We start from the raw sequence: 16555 nt of genomic DNA, 5'->3' as shown, positions 1-16555 counted from the left end.
TTTTGCCTACCTGAATGGCAGGGTTATTGTAGGGTAAGGTGGTGGTGTTGTATAAAATAATAGTCAAATATGCCATGATGGAGTTCAAATGTGCTAATAGATAAAGGTATTATTACTTACTGCTTTGTATCATTTTTATGTTTTCATGTAACAGTGTTAGTTTACTCTTCAGGTGTGGTCGTTTCCTTTAGTTTGTGAGGTACTTTGGCTTTGCCATTATAGACCAGGTCCCTGACTTTCAAAACCTTATGGAGCGATGGAGGAGAAAGATAGACATAGAATTAATGAATTATAAAGGAAAGCTTCCTGGACAAAGTGACTTTGAGACCTGGTAATGCCTCAGCAAGAGCGGCTACTGTGTGGCCACTCTCAGCTCTTCATCTTCTCTCCACAAAGAACAGAGGAGGAGTTCCTGGATCAAGTGAACAGGAAACTGGCTCAGACCAGCCCCGAGAAAGACATGTTGACCACGAAGCCCTGCCACTGTAAGGAAGTCCTGAAGTTAGTGCTGTCACCTCTCACCCAGCACTGCCTGGTCATTGGAGAAACCACTTGTGCGTTTTATTACCTGCTGGAGGCTGCCGCTGCCTCCTTGGACCTGTCAGATAATTACATGGTGAGCAAGCTCTGCTCTCTGCCCCTGAGCTGAGCCCTGCGACTAGGGGAATTTGATAGGGATTTCTTACCATCCAGTAACTTGCAATGAAAAGTGGAGGAAAGTGGGAGAGAGAAAGGAGCTGTAATGGGTCTAGGAGAAAATATGAAGTGGGAGTGAAGGAGCACCATGTGCTGCCAGCCCTGCCCCAACTCCTGCACACACAGTCCAGCTCCCCATTTCTAACTAAATCCTGCCCCAGTTCAAATTCATCATAACCTTGATCTAGCCCTCGCCCCAGTCACACGCTTAGCAACATCCAAATCCTAATCCAGTTTCTCCATCCCTTGTCTTGTTTGGAGGCCTTCCTTTATTTGAGGAAGGCAAGCAGCCTTCTGGGCCAACCCTCAGCATTCTCGTTTTTTAAAAAGCACAAGGTGAAGATCTCTCAGTTTGAGGAGGCCACTTTCTGCTGTCTTCGGTCAGAGGTGAGGGCAGGGGGTAACCTTGAAGTTTGGGTTGTTTCTCCTTGAGGAATATCCTGTTATTGCCTTTAAAATCTCTTTTTTTGTGTGCAATTATAAATGTGATTCAAATTCAAAGCAGATATACATGCAGAAAGTCAAAGAGCGCTTACTAATCCCATGTCACCCCCAGCATAGTTAATAATTGGTGTGAATTCCACCAGCTATACACACATAGTCATATCATTATTGTTTTCCATTATTTTTAAAATAGAATCATAATTCTACATTGTCTTTTTTCTGCATCTGGCTTTTATTCTTAAAAATACAGATTGAACATATTTGCATATTGGCATACATCCAATCATAGTTACAGGTGCCAAGTACTACGTTATATCCATATATCACATTTACTTAACCATTCCATTCTTCATGTACATTTAGGTTGTCTCTAATTTGGGGTTATTATAAACATTTCTACAGTGAATATTTTTGTAAATATCTCTTTATTCCCTTGTGAGAGTGTTTCTGTAAGAGAAATTTCCAGAGGTGGAAATGCTAAGGCAGACAATATGAATGATTTTACAATTAATAAATATAATGCCAAATTTTCCACTACAGTATTATATGAATTCGAGTTTTTCTCACTTCTTCACATCCTTACCAACATCAAATATTATAAGTCTTCTTTAAATGTTTATTGGTCATTTATTTCTGTGAATTGCCTGTCATGTCCTTTGCTCACTGGATTGTATATAAACTAATTCAGGGGGATGCAGGGGTGAACAAAATGGGTGACGGTAAGTCAAAAGGTGTAAATTCTGGGGATGTGATATACAGCATGTGACAGTAGTTAACAATACTGTATTGTATATTTGAAAGTTACTAAGAGAGTAGACCTTAAAAGTTCTCGTCATAAGAAAAAAAGTTGTAACTATATGTGGTGATGGATGTTAATCAAACTTACTGTAGTGATCATTTTCCAGTATATACATATATTGAATCATTATGTTATACACCTAAAACTAATACAATGTTGTATGTCAGTTATCCCTCAATTAAAAAAATCATCACATTGTACACCTTAAAGTTACACAGTGTTATATGTCAAATATATCTCAATAAAGCTAGAAGGAAAAAGAGAACATACATTTCAAAGTCTCTCCCCGCAACCCTACCACTGAGCCACTGTGTCCTCTCTTTATGTATTCTACCAGAGGGGCTCAGCATACATAAATGTATATAATCTTTCCCCTTCCTTTGTTATATACAAATAGGAGCTCTCTATACTCCATTCCACATCTTGTTTTAAAAATAAATAAATAAATATACCTTGTAGATCACTGTATATCATTTATAACAAATTTCCCCAGGGAATGAGATTTGTATATCAAATAGAAACTCTGGGGAAAGCATGCCATGAGACATTCCATTTTCAAAGGACAAATAGGGGTAAACTTACTTATTCTGTATGAATAACTCATAACAGCAACTTCCCCCAGCCTCATTACTGTTAAATCCAACAGAACAAAATGTGTTGGAATGATTATTTATCAGTTTATAAATGATGACTTCATAAAACCATGGGGGATGTTTTGTTAGAGAGCCGAGCTTTAAAATAAAATAAATAAATAAATAAATAAAAACTAGTTTCAATGTGAACCTTAAGATAACCTTGGTTAGGAGAGCAAACCTAATGTGTATAATGCCTTTGAACACCAAAGGGAATGTTAAGAGTTGTCCAAGGTATTGCATTATTTGTGTTTCAACCAAAAGGTCTTTGGAGCAAAGTTAAATAATTATTTCTTTCCCTTTATAAGAAAGAATTATTGTGCAGTCTTCCTAAGATTGTTCAGAAATTACCATAGACTTTATCATTTTCTTGGAGGATTTAGCCACAGAACATGCAGGTATATGATAACCTCAAGGTAGTTCCTCAGATCTTACCCTCAAATGCACTATGGTGGTACAACTTGTTTATGAAGAGGGATACGGGATTTGGTGATATCTCAGATGCTTTCCATGGCATCTGAAGCATCTCAGTCTCTGCCCAAATGATAATCCCATCTGAGTCTAGGAGCATCACTTTCTAAATCATAGCCTTCCTCTACTACTCACTGACAAATGTGTGAGAGATGAGAAAGGAGAGTGCTTTCTCTGTAATTCTGTTTTCTCACTCCTTTACTTGGCTCGTGGCCCTACTGGTGCCTGGTAGTGTGGCCAGGCTCTGCTCCAACTCAGCTCACTCTAGCACCTCAAGGGCCCCAAGTACACATTCCAAAATAAAAGCCAGTGTGTTACATCTAGAACCTTGTCCTTAATATTCTTCCCACATTTACATTACTGTTTCTCATTTTACCGTCTCCAGGTCTGTTTCAACATGGGACAGATCACCTTGGCCAAAAAATTGGCTAGGCAAGCCCTTCGTCTGCTGAAAAGGAATTTCCCTTGGACCTGGTTTGGTGTCATTTTCCAAACATTCCTAGAGAAATGCTGGCGTTCCTGTTCCCTGAGCCAACCCCCAGACAATCCTAGTGAGAAGTGAGAAGCCTAGCCAACTTGTCCTGTTTCCATTCAGGGCCACAGAGAACTAAACTACGACCCAGCCTGGAGTTTTGCCTATTTGACTATAAAGACTGCTCTTTTTACAGCCAATTCATTGTAGCTGAATGAGGACTTCTTTTGTTTTTGGAGTATGGTATTATCCTGTGTCTTTCAAATAAAGATACATATATGTGTATTGTGTGTACACATACACATATATGGCAACTTAATATCAATATTATTTCTCTGATATATATACACATAATACTAAATTGCTACCTGGTTATTGAGCTATAATAATTTATAGGAAATGTATTCAACCAAAAGAGCAATTCAAAGAATGAAACCTTTTTTATAAAACCTCTTTGAAAACTTTTTCTCTGGTCGAGAGGGATGAATTTAAAAGGCATATTGGGTTAGAAGTAGTGGGATCCCAGGAACCTTTCTGAGTCTGAAAGTCTGGGTGAGTAGACTCAGATTTCTTGTGGGGAAGGATAGCGGACACTGGTGAAGAATAAGGGCACACTAACCACCCTTTGTTTCACACCAGTAAGAAGAAGCTGGCAATCCTGCAGCAGCAGGTGCAATGCCTTTCCCTGCTCTGGCAGCTCTACAACCTGGAGGCCACAGCCAGCAGCCACAGGTTTGCCTACCTGGCCACTCTTATGCAGGAGAATTCAGCCAAGGAGTCTGCCAGTGAAGCCCAGGTAAGCCAGCCCTTGGTTTACCTCTGTCCTCACACAGAAACCTAAAATGCTAGGGGGAGAGACTCTGCCAAGTCCCTGGTTAAGTGTGGTTCCACCATAACCCAGACTTAGCGGGACACCACTGATTTGGGTTTGAGCAGGGTTTTCAATTTGCAGTTTATAGATGGGCTTCCAGGTATGAAGCTATCTGTGAACTCTCTGAAATGAATGTTGATTTGTGTGTGTGTTCAAAAGAGCATTTGGGGAGTGATAGGAAGTAGGGAAGGGATCATAGCTTTCATCAGATTCTCAAAGAAGCCAGTGGTCTAAAAAAAGGATCAGAATTGCTGACTTAGGAAAAAAGAAGAAAGGGAAATATGTCTTCCTAATTTTAGTGTCCATCTGTCTATATCTCTCTTTTATCCATTTGTTCAACAAATATTTGACGAACACCTATTCTGTGCCAGGCACTGATCTTGGTTCCAGGGAAACAGATAAGTGAAATATGTCGTATGTTAGGTGATAATAAATACAATGAAGAAAAATTACGTGAAGACCAGAGGACATGGAGTTCTGGGAACTGGCTGCAGGGTGAGGGGTGGGGATGCAATTTTAATAAGATGGTAGGGAAAGCCTTACTGAGCAGGTGGCATGTGGGCAACTATCTGAAGGAGATGAGAAAGTAAGCCACATGGCTATCTGGGAGAAGGGTGGAGAGGAAGAGGGCATAGCGAATGCACAAGGCACGCCCTCTGTGTTTGAGGAACAGTGAGGAGGGCAGTGTGACTAGAGGGGAGGGAGGAGAGGTGGAAGAGCCAGGAGATGAGTCAGTCTAGGGAGGGGGATGGGAGATGGTGCAGGCCTTGTAGGCCACTGTAGGGGTTTTGGCTTTTACTCTAAAGAAGGTGGGAAGCTGTTAGTGGTTTCTTAGAAGTGGAGTGACCAAGTCTGCTTATATTTTAATAAGATTATTCTATTGGAAACCTAACGAACACGGTGTTTCAAGAGTGTCATCAATGATGTCAAATGTGCATGCAACTGATAACAGAGATCTAGGCAGCAGTTCTGAAGAGTTCTAAGGGGCAAGAATCAGAGGACTTAATTAGGGAAAACATAGAAGAGGTGCAGTTTGGCCAGCGTTTTGAAGGGGAAAGTCTTGGATTGGGGAGAAACAAGAGGCGCAGATGGAGAAAGTGGTTTGTTTCAAGAACAGGCAGTGAGAATAATCAAATTAGAAGTGTAGGGGTGAGAAGGAGTGTGTTTTCATAGCTGGAGTTGAGGTGAGTGGTGGGGCCCCCAGGAGTGCTGACTGAGTGAGCAGCAAAGCATGCAGGGGGCTCTTATGCAGGAAAGGGACGAGATGGAGATGCAGCCTGACTGTACAGTCAGAATATTTACCCCATGTTTGTTGCCCTGCAGGTTGTCTCTACCTACGTGGCCCTCTCCCAGTTCTCCCAGAACATGGGTGACAAGGAGAAGTGGCTGCATTGTGAGCAGATGGCCATTCAGAAGAACAGCCTATGTTGGTTCTCCAGGGAGGGATTGTTGGCCACAGCCCAGCTCATGCAGGCCTTGGCCTACACCAAGCTCTGCCTCGGCCATCTTGACTTCTCCATCAGGCTGGGTAATGGGGCCTGACGCTGGTGGGCCTAGGGCTTTTAGAGAGGCCAGGTTCACCTCTAGACCTCACATGATGCTCTTTAACCTCCTTAGGTTTTCAAGCTCGTGAGATATGCAGACACCTCAAGAAACCAGCTCTGGAGAATCTGGTTCTCTCAGTTCTCTTCAGATCTGCATTTCTGAAGAAAAAGTATTAAGATCATTTTCTGTCCTTTGTATCTATTGCCTTAGAAGGGAGGGTATGATCTTCCAGAGAAGCTTAGAGTGGAGAGGGAGAAACTGTTCCCTCTCCACAGCCAGGACTGTCTCTTCTCTAGTCACTCCAGGAAGCATTGTCTTAAGTTTGAGGGGTCAGGAGTAGAAATGCAGAGTCTGAGCTACCAGATATTCCTTTTTTCCCCCATTTTTCTGCAGGGAGGTAGGTAATTGATCAAGACCCTGGAAATTGTCTCAGAGTCATTTTCCCACTTCCGTTGCCTTAGAGACAGGTCTGCTCCCAGGCACAGATGCTCTCTATATAAATAGAGTTATGGAGAGGAGATTTAGGGGATATTAGGCTGCTTTGAAGGTGTAAGATCCCCTCCTCTCCTATACTGTCCTCCCCATTCTCTAGCTGGTCCCAGTGGCTCTGTTTCTCGGCAGATTTGATCTGTGTGTCCATGTGCTGGAGAGTCAGTGGGCGCTCATTGCCCAGGGTCATGATGTCCTTGGCCTGGCCTGCTTCTATTCTGCTTGCTTAGATCTGCTGCTCTATGGAAAAGGTAAATTTGTGCTGGGCTCTGCTGTACTCCTGAGGAATTGAGACCTCAGGTGGGGTCCTGGGTTTGGAACATAGGCAGTCATGAGCCTGTCCCTCAGGCATGGCCTCTGCTCCTGGCTTCTGGTTCCTTAAGGTCTAGGAACCACGTTGTGATTCAGGGATGTCTGCCTTTCAGGGATGTCTGCCTTTCAGGTGCTGTCTCCTCCCCTGTACCACACACCTTCTATACCACTTCCTACATGGACAACTTATACTAACTTGGTTACTTTCTCTGTCCACAGGATGGCTGTGTCGGCCCTTTGGGGAATGTCTGCATTTCATTCAACGTTATGAGCACAGCTGCATTCTAAATTCTCAGAGCAATGTCATGCTGGGGGTCCACTCCTCTCTGGCCATGTGGTAATGTGGGGTACCAACGTGTTACTCAGGGCTGTGGGAAAGGGTAGAAATTTGAAGACACCATGAACTCATTTAAACTATTGCCTTTTGCCCTCCCAGGCAGGACTGTTCCACATCTCCAACCCACTTCTTTGTTTTTGGGTTTTTTTAATAAATTTATTTATTTTATTTATTTATTTTTGGCTGTGTTGGGTCTTCGTTGCTGCACGCGGGCTTTCTCTAGTTGCAGCGAGTGGGGGCTACTCTTCATTACAGTGTGTGGGCTTCTCATTGCGGCGGCTTCTCTCATCCAACCCACTTCTAAAAACCATTCACCTCCCATTTACCCCCCATCTTATTTGTAGGGTTCTTCTTGTCCCTTAACAGGTTTGGGCTTATAGATTAAGGGTTTGGTTTAGAGTTACACTTAAGTGCAAGATAACCCATGGCAAGGCTGAATATCATTGGTTTCCTTTTAAGTCTCCTTACATGTGAGTTAGTAGCCTTGGCCACTTACCAGAATCACAATTCTGACTGTCCAGGAGATCTTAGAGCCTTAAAAAATTGACAGTTCTATGAAAGAGCCATGGTTGGTAAGCAGGGGAGAGAGCTGAGAGCTGTGATTCTTCCCTTTCAGGTTTGCCCAGGACTCACAGTGGAAGCTATTTGAGCACCACTTCTCCAAGGCTCGCCAGTTGGTGAAAAGAACCAATGCCTCACTATTTGGTTCACATGGCTTTGTCCGATTCCTAGAGTGCCATGTGCTAATGTTACAGAAGATGCCAGAGGGTGTCTTCGCGCATACTCCCTCAGAGACTCCCCGCCAAACCTCAAGGTACCTGTCTCCGTTACCCTTCAACTAACACCGAAGTTATGATACTCTTTTCTGCCACCTGCATCTCTCCCTTACTCTTCTCCTTGCTGCCTCTGTCTCTTTTTCCCCCTTGAACCCTTTTTTTACTCCACCTAGAAAGTCTTTCCACCTACCTCATGTATCCTCCCAGATATTCTTGCATGGTCAGGACTGGATTCCTTAACTTTCTGGATTTGCACAGCTACTACCCAGTACCATTAAAATGTTAACACTTAGCCCTTCTCAATGGACCACTGTGGCTCAGTCTATAGTTTGACACATCTCCCTGCATCCCTGCCTTCTGAGTCTAAAACATTCCAGTTCCTCTGTATCTCAAAACAGACTTTCTGGGCCTACTTTACCATCTGGGCGTACTTTACTCCTTTCTGTTACCCCAGCCCTGAGTGAGTATGCTGAGTGGGGACTGCTGTAAGTTCTGATGGAGTGGAGTGGAGGAAAGAAGGTACTAATCCCTGAGCTAATAGACCTTCGCTTCCTTTCAGTACTTTAAGGAGTTCTTCTCTCGATGTGTGACCTGCCCTGTCTATCACCAGTGGGCCTCTGAGCTTAAAGCCTCTGTAATGAGATATGGAAAGAGAGAGTCCATGTCCTTGACTAACATCATCAGACCTTTTGACACCTGCTTGACCAGGATTTGGATAGAGGGAGAATTCCTGGAGGAAAATAACTCCTTTGAAGGAAATTTGCAGAGTAAGCATTCCTTCCTGGAACCCTTGTCTGAGAGACATAAAGAACAGTCTCAGATTGTTACTCACAAGCAGTCAAAGACTGTACCTCCAAATAAGAAGGGACATACAGATATTAGGATTAGTCCTTGTTCCAGAGGTATTTGTCCTTCTCTCACAGTGCCGGACCCAGCCTAGACAGAGACCCCTTATATTGTTCAACAGTGTAAGAGCCCCTCTTGGCCCTTTGTTTCAGCATCTATAACCCTTAGGCATAGGAAGTTCCTCCTTGGTTCCAGCTTAAACAAATAGATTGTTCCCTTGGAGTAGCTGGATGGTCACTAAGGGAGAAAGAAGGCCTTAGAAACCACAATGTAATGTCTGTGAAGGTAAATGATAAGATATGGGCAAGTAAAAGAGAGGAAAGAATATAGTTTCTTGCTTTAGGGCCCAGCAAATCTCCTCCTATTCCAGGCCATAGTTAAATTTGTAATTGCTGAGGAAATTCCTTGTGTTTGTATTACTCTTTATGTTCCTATTTTCAGGATTTGTCAGAGTGGCTGATGTCAAGGAGAATAAAGATGAAGAAGAAATTCAAGAATGTATATGTTAAAACAAAAATCATCTGAAGGGACCATGATTCTTTTATTACATGTAATACAAAGATATGCCCCCAAATCTCCTTTTTAAGATACTGTATAGTATACATATTAAATATGCTAGCCTTTATCTATATCTTTGTCAAAATAAAAGCCTGTGTTTCTAAAGCATGAAACTTAGATCTTTCTTAACTCTTAACAGTCATGAATGCAACTATGGCAGAAATTAGAATCAGAGCTAGACCGGAGGCCAGGGAGGCTTTGAGATGAACTGATTCCATCTTATATAATAAGGTGAGATCCATTAACATAATCTTTTCAAGGTTCTTCCATGTTGTAGAATTCCTCTTTGTGGCTGAATAACATTCCTTTTTATGGATATGCCACATTTTGTTTATCCATTTATGAGCTAATGGATATTTGGGTTGTTTCCACTTTTTGGTTATTATGAATAATGCTACGATAAACATTTGTGTACAGGTTTTTGTATGAACATATGTTTTTAGTTCTCTTCAGTGTATACCTAGGAATGGAATTGTTGGGTCATACAGAAACTCTCTGTTTAGCTCTTTAAGGAACTGTCAAATTGTTCTCCAAAGTTGCTGTACCATTTACATTCCCACCAGCAATGTGTAAGGATTCCAGTTTTTCACATCTTCACAAACAATTGTTATTATTCGTTTTTTTGATTATAGCCATTCTAGTGATTGTGAAGTGGTATCTCATTGTGGTGTTGATTTGCATTTCCTTAATGACTAATGATGTTGATCATTTTTTTATGAGCTTATTGGCCACTTGTATATCTTCTTGGAGAAATGTCTATTCAAATCCTCTGTCCATTTGTTGTTGGAATATTTGCCTTTTTGTTGAGCTTGAAGAGTTTCTTATATATTCCGGATACTAGACCCTTATCAGATTTGATTTACAAATATTTTCTCTCATTCTGTAAATTGTCTTTTCACATTCATGATGGTACTGTTTTGCAGCACAAAAGTGTTTTGTTTTGATGAAGTCCAGTTTATCTGTTTTGTTTTTGTTTTTTGGTTGCTTGTGCTTTGGTATCATATCTTAGAAACCATTGCCAATCTTTGGCCACAAAGATTTTTTTTCTCTGTTCTCTTCTAAGAGTTTTATAGTTTTAGCTTTTATTTAGGTCTTTGATTATTTTGAGTTAATTTTTGCATATAATGAATGGTAAGTTTCCAAATTCATTCTTTTGCTTGTGGATATACACTTTCTCAGCACCACTTATTGAAAAGACTATTCTTTCCCCCATTTAAATGACTGAACACTCTTGTTGATGTATGGTTTTATTAGATGTATGGGTTTATTTCTGAACTCTGAATTTTATTCCGTTGGCCTATGTGTCTATCCTTATGCCAGTACACACAGTCCTGATTATTGCAGCTTTGTAGTAAATTTTAAAATCAGGAGGTGTGAGTCTTCCAACTTTATTATTCATTTTCAAGATTGTTTTGGCTATTCTGGGTCCCTTGCATTTCCATATGACTTTTAGATCAGCTTGTCATCTTCCACAGTTTCCACAAAAAAGGAGAGCTGTAATTTTGATAGAGATTATGTTGAATCTATAAATCAATTTGCAGAGAATTGCTGTCTTAGCAATATTAAGTTTTCTGATCCATGAAAGTGGCATATCTTTTCCATATATGTAGGTCTTCTTTAATTTCTTTCAGTGATGTTTTGTAGTTTTTAATGCACAAGTCCTACACCTCTTTTGTTAAGTTTATACCTAAATAATTTTATTATTCTTGGTACTATTATAAATGGAATTGTTTTCCTAATTTCATTTTGGGTTGTTCTTTGTAAGGTATAGAAATAAAACTGATTTTTGCATATTGGTTTTGTATCCTGAAACTTTGCTGAATTCATTTGTTAGCTCTAAGTTTTTTTGGTTTGGGTGCACTCCTTAGCATTTTCTATATACAAGATCATGTTATCTGCGAATAGAAATAATGTTACTTCTTCCTTTCCAATCTGGATGCCTTTTATTTCTTTTTCTTGCCTAATTGCACTTGCTAGATACTACAGTACAATGTTGAATAAAAGTGACAAGAGTGGACATGCTTGTCTTGTTCTCAACTGTAGGGGAAAAGTTTTTAGTTTTTTACCTTTAAGTATGATGTTAGCTGTGAATTTTTTATAGATGCTCTTTATCAGGTTCACGAAATCCCATACTATTCCTAGTTTGTTGAGTGTTTTTATCATGATAGAGTGTTGGGTTTTGTCAAATGCTTTTTCCGTCACCCGTTGAAGTGATCATGTGGTTTGGGGTTTTTTTTCTATTAATATGGTGTATCATATTGATTTTCAAATGTAGAACCAACCTTGCATTCCTAGAATAAATCTCGCTTTGTCATGGTGTATAATCCTTTCTATTTGTTCCTAGGTCCTATTCGCTAGTGTTTTGTTGAAGATTTTTGCATCTACATTCATAAGGAATGTTGATCTGTAGTTTTCTTGTGATCTCTTTGTCTGGTTTTTGTATCAAAGTAAAACTGGCCTCATAGAATGAGTTGGGAGGTATTCCTTCCTCTTCTGTTTTTTGGAAGAGTTTGTGAAGGATTGGTTTTAAAATTCTTTCAGTGTTTGGTAGAACTCACCAGTGAAGCCATCTGGGCATGGGCTTCTCTTTTGGGAAGTTATTTGATTACTAATTAAACCTCTTTACTTGGTATACGTCTATTCAGATTTTCTATTTCTTCCTAAATCAGTGTCAGTAGTTTGTGTCTTTCTAGGAATTTGTCCATTTCATCTAAGTTACCTAATTTGTTGGTATACAGTTGTTCATAATATTTCTTATAATCCTTTTTATTTCATAAGGTCAGTAGTTCTCCTTCCACTTTCATTCCTGATTTAGTAATTTGAGTCGTCTTCTCTTTGTTTCTTGTCCAGTCTAGCTAAGGTTTGTAAATTTTGTTGATCTGGTCAAAGAACAACTCTTGGTTTTGCTGATTTTTTTCTATTGTTTTTCTGTTCTCTATTTCATTTATTTCTGCTCTAATTTTTATTATTTCCTTCCTTCTACTTGCTTTGAGTTTAGTTTACTCTTCTGTTTCTAGTGTCTTCAGGTGGAAAGTTAGGTTGTTAATTTGAGATCTTTCTTCTTTTTTTTTTTTTTTTAATATAGGTATTTACTGCTATAAATTTCCCTCTGAGCACTGACTTTGCTGAATCACCTAAGTTTTGGTATGTTGTGAAATTATTTTCATTCATTTCAAAGTATTTCTAATTTCTCTTGTGATTTCTTTTTCCTGTTTGTTATTTAGGAGTGAGTTGTTTAATTTCCACATATTTGTGAGTTTCCGAAATTTACTTCTGTTATTGACTTCTAATTTCATACCATTATGGTCAGAAAACATACTTTGTATGATTTCAATCCTTTTAAATTTATTTAGACTTGATTATGGTCAAATATATGGTCTGTCCTGGAGACTGTTACATGTATACTTGAGAAGAATGTGTATTCTGCTGTTGTTGGGTGGAGTGTTCTATAGGTATCTGTGAGGGCTAGTTGGTTTATAGTGTTGTTCATGTCTACTCTTTCCTTGCGATCTTCCACCTACTTGTCCTATCATTTTTGAAAGTGGAATATTGAAGTCTACAACCATTACTCTTTATTTCTCCCTTCAGTTCTATCAGTTTTTGCTGTATTTTGAAACTCCGTTGTTAGGTACCCATATGTTTATCATCGTTATATCTTCTTAATGGGTTGAGTCTTTTATCATTATAGAATGTCCTTTCTTTATCACTAGTAACAATTTTTGTCCTAAAGTCTATTTTGTCTGATATTAGTATAGCTACTCTCCAGTGCTTATAGCTAGTTTGCATGATTTATGTTTTTCCATTCTTTTACTTTCAGCCAACTTGTGTTTTTCAATCTAAAGTTTGTCTCCTTGAGACAGCATATAGTTGGATCATGTGTTTTTTAATCCATTCTGCCAATCTCTGCCTTTTAATTGGAATGTTTAATCTATTTACATTCAGTATAATTACTGGTAAGGTAAGATTTATGTCTTCCATCTTGTTATTTGTTTTCTACTTGTCTTATGTCTTTTTTTCTCCTCTATTCCTTCACTGTCTTTTGTTATATTAAATGAGTTAAGTTTAATTCCCTTGTCATCTCTTTTACTATATAATTTGTGTTATTTTCTTGCTGTAGGGATTACAGTTAGCATTTTAATTTAAAACAATCTAGTTCAGACTAATACCAACTTAATTTCAATAATATACAAAAACTGATACTATATAGCCCCATTCCCTCCCCCCTTCTTCATATTGTTATTGTCATAAAAGTTACATCTTAATAAATGGTGTACCCATCAACACAGGTATATAATTATTGCTTAATGAAGTTGTCTTTTAAATCAAATAGGGGCAGGGGAAAGCCATTTTTCTTGAGTAAATACTCCTTGGATTGATGCAAGCCATTGGTTAATTTCCAGAGTTCTGAAAAAGTTAATTCTGTTTTTGCCAGTTTTCTTGTTTCTTTTATGGAGGAGAGAATTTTCAGATTTCTCTAACCACTTTCTTTTAAAATCACTCTCAATGTACTTTATTTATTTATTTATTTATTTATTTATTTATTTATTTATTTTTGGCTGTGTTGGGTCTTCGTTTCTGTGCGAGGGCTTTCTCTAGTTGTGGCAAGTGGGGGCCACTCTTCATCGTGGTGCGCGGGCCTCTCACTATCGCAGCCTCTCTTGTTGTGGAGCACAGGCTCCAGACGCGCAGGCTCAGTAGTTGTGGCTCACGGGCCTAGTTGCTCCACGGCATGTGGGATCTTCCCAGACCAGGGCTCGAACCCGTGTCCCCTGCATTGGCAGGCAGATTCTCAACCACTGCGCCACCAGGGAAGCCCTCAATGTACTTTTAATTTGTATTTCCCTTAGATGAAGTTAAACATCTTTATTATGTTTATATTTCATTTTGTGTGAGCTATAGGTATGTATCCTGTGACTGTATTCTATTAAGTATTTGTTTTCTAGTTGATTTGTAGGGATTGGGGAAATGAGCCATCTGCCTTTGTATGAGCTGCAAAATTTTTCTTCATTTTGTGTTTTGACTTTTGTTTATGGTATTTTTGTCATAAAGGGAAAAGTATCAGTCTTTTTTTAATTTATCCTAATGTGTCAGTTTTAATGTATCTATGAATTCTTTTATGGCTGCTGAGTTTTGTGTAATACTTTAAAGATTTTTTTCCTGTAAGATTATTTTAACTATTCCCCAATGGCCTTTCAAGTATTTTTTAAAATAAATTTTATCAAAATATAATTTACATGCAGTAAAGTACACCTATTTAAATGATGAGTTTTGACAAATGTATACACCCATGTAACCACTACCACAAACATGATAGAGAACATTTAATCACCCCCAAAAGTTCTTTCAGGCCCCTTTACAGTCATTCCCACTCTACCACCACCACCAGCACAAAATAATCTTGTTATTTTTTTCCTTGTGTTTATGTCTGTGATGATTTCCCCCTTGTCATTTATTTCATCCATCTTCTTGAGTAAAGTTAGCTAACACTTTGTTATTTCATTTTACTTCAAAGAATAAGCTCTTTTATTTATGTATTAGTTATGTCATTTTTCTCCTTTAAAATTAACTAGCTATTTGAGTAAGATGCTTAATTCTTGTTAAGGGTGTGAATTTTCCTCTGAGAACTTCTTTAACTGAATTCCAAAGGTTCTGATATGAAGCAGTCATCTCACCATGTCACCTGCATTTTCTTTGCTTTGTTTTTGTGTTTCTTATAATGAAATTTAGTTTAGTATTCTCATATTAGAAGTTACTTTTATACCTATGACTCTGGTTGGAAGTCTATGAATACCAACCAAAGCAATGATGGAATTAATATATTTCTCCTTCCCTCTTCTCTACCAGCCAATTGATTATCTTAGTATTTTCTTTTGTATTGTTAAATATACCTTTACTTCTGTCACGTTCTAAAAAGTTCAAACTACATTCAGACCAGGGTAAGTTTCTCCCAGAGGGGTACTTTTTAGACCTATTCTGCCCTTCCCCCACATTCTCCTGCCCTCCCCCACCCCCACCTTGCCTTCCCACCAGGCAAGTCCCCAGTCATCCTAGCCAGGGGAAATGAGGGCTTAGTTGATTGGTAGGCAGCTCCTGCCTCCCTAAATTTAGGTTCTGTCACAGGCTGAGACTCTATCAGAGGAAGCTCAAAACATCCTGCCAGAGCTTCCTGAAAATAGCATCACTAGACTTACACAGTCCCTGCCTGTTCCTTCTCCTCAGATACCTAGACCAAGCTTAGGGCCCTTCCAGATGGTCCAGATGGCGAAAACCTCTTTTTGCTTAGTTCTCCATGATTATAAAAGACTGGGTTCCTGAGCACCTCATCTTCTCCATTTAAGTCTCTCATCTCAGTATGGGCAAATATTTTCAAACTGAACAGTTGAGAAGAAATCATGGCAGAAACCTTAAAGGACCTCCTATCCCCAGCCTGGACTAGCTTTCATTTACACTTAACCATGGCCATACCCTTACCATTTATTCCTCCTCCCCTCACCCCCATGCCCTTTTTCCACTGGGCTCGTCCCAGGCTCAGAGTTCAGGCCAAAGGGAACAGAACTACCGGATGATCACCCAGTTGAGAAAGAGCCAGCTCTGGTAAAACTGATGTCTGCAAAGTTCTTTTATTTCCTGGTGCTTGAAAATCCTTTGTCCTGCCAAGGAATAAGCTTGGTATCTATTTCAGTTTCTGATCTTACTCCTGTTTCTTTCCAACTCCATCTCTCATACCCCATCTGTCCTGAATCTCCTTTAACTAATTATTATCCCCCTTCTCCCACCATATGTTGTTACATCATAAGATGTCACTTGTTTACAAGGTATAGAGCAGAAAGCAGAAGAGATTTCTAGACTCAAGAAAATGACTCTATACTTTCAGGTATCCTGATAAAGACACAAAATACTTTTGAAGAGGTCTTCTTGATGCCCCTTAATTCAAATTGTGTGCAGTATTCTGACCAGGGAGGGAAACCACTTCCCCGCTAGCAGAACAGGCAGGAGATCATACAACACAAACTCTGGACCAGTCTTTTCAGTTTTCGGGCCATGTGAAGTCAAACTTGGGCCCTTTCCTTACCCCTCAAGCATCAAGAGCTCATATATTATCATTTAGAGTTTATTTAGCCCTGTGGTGTAATGGCAGAGGAACTAGCCTGGGGGACTTCCCCAGACACCTCACTCGTTCCAAGTATCACTTACCAGGTGAGAAAAGTCAAGATATTAGATCAGATCCTAAAGACCCTAGTTGCTCTGATATCCTAAGGATCTAGGGCACAGGCTGCGTGGGTGGCTACACAGAACCCTGGGGATGA

General features: G+C 39.5%; 1 protein-coding gene across 1 annotated transcript in view; it reads left to right on the top strand.

Moving 5' to 3' along the window:
* LOC118904047 (adenylate cyclase type 10-like) overlaps positions 1–9205 on the top strand; it is a 39177-nt gene extending 29972 nt beyond the window's left edge. Inside the window, exons 22-32 of the mRNA XM_036869718.1 lie at positions 397–616; positions 958–1083; positions 3428–3600; positions 4154–4310; positions 5709–5913; positions 6003–6099; positions 6552–6670; positions 6951–7068; positions 7685–7882; positions 8404–8611; positions 9132–9205. Of these exons, the coding sequence (XP_036725613.1) occupies positions 397–616; positions 958–1083; positions 3428–3600; positions 4154–4310; positions 5709–5913; positions 6003–6099; positions 6552–6670; positions 6951–7068; positions 7685–7882; positions 8404–8434 (1444 nt within the window). The 3' untranslated portion in view covers positions 8435–8611; positions 9132–9205. The remainder of the gene's footprint in view (positions 1–396; positions 617–957; positions 1084–3427; positions 3601–4153; positions 4311–5708; positions 5914–6002; positions 6100–6551; positions 6671–6950; positions 7069–7684; positions 7883–8403; positions 8612–9131) is intronic.
* The last annotated feature ends 7350 nt before the right edge of the window (positions 9206–16555 follow it).

The sequence above is a fragment of the Balaenoptera musculus genome, chromosome 11, assembly GCF_009873245.2.
Source record: "Balaenoptera musculus isolate JJ_BM4_2016_0621 chromosome 11, mBalMus1.pri.v3, whole genome shotgun sequence".
Lineage (NCBI taxonomy): Eukaryota > Metazoa > Chordata > Mammalia > Artiodactyla > Balaenopteridae > Balaenoptera > Balaenoptera musculus.
Note: the sequence above shows the minus strand (reverse complement) of the source record. Positions and strands in the feature narration are given on the sequence as shown.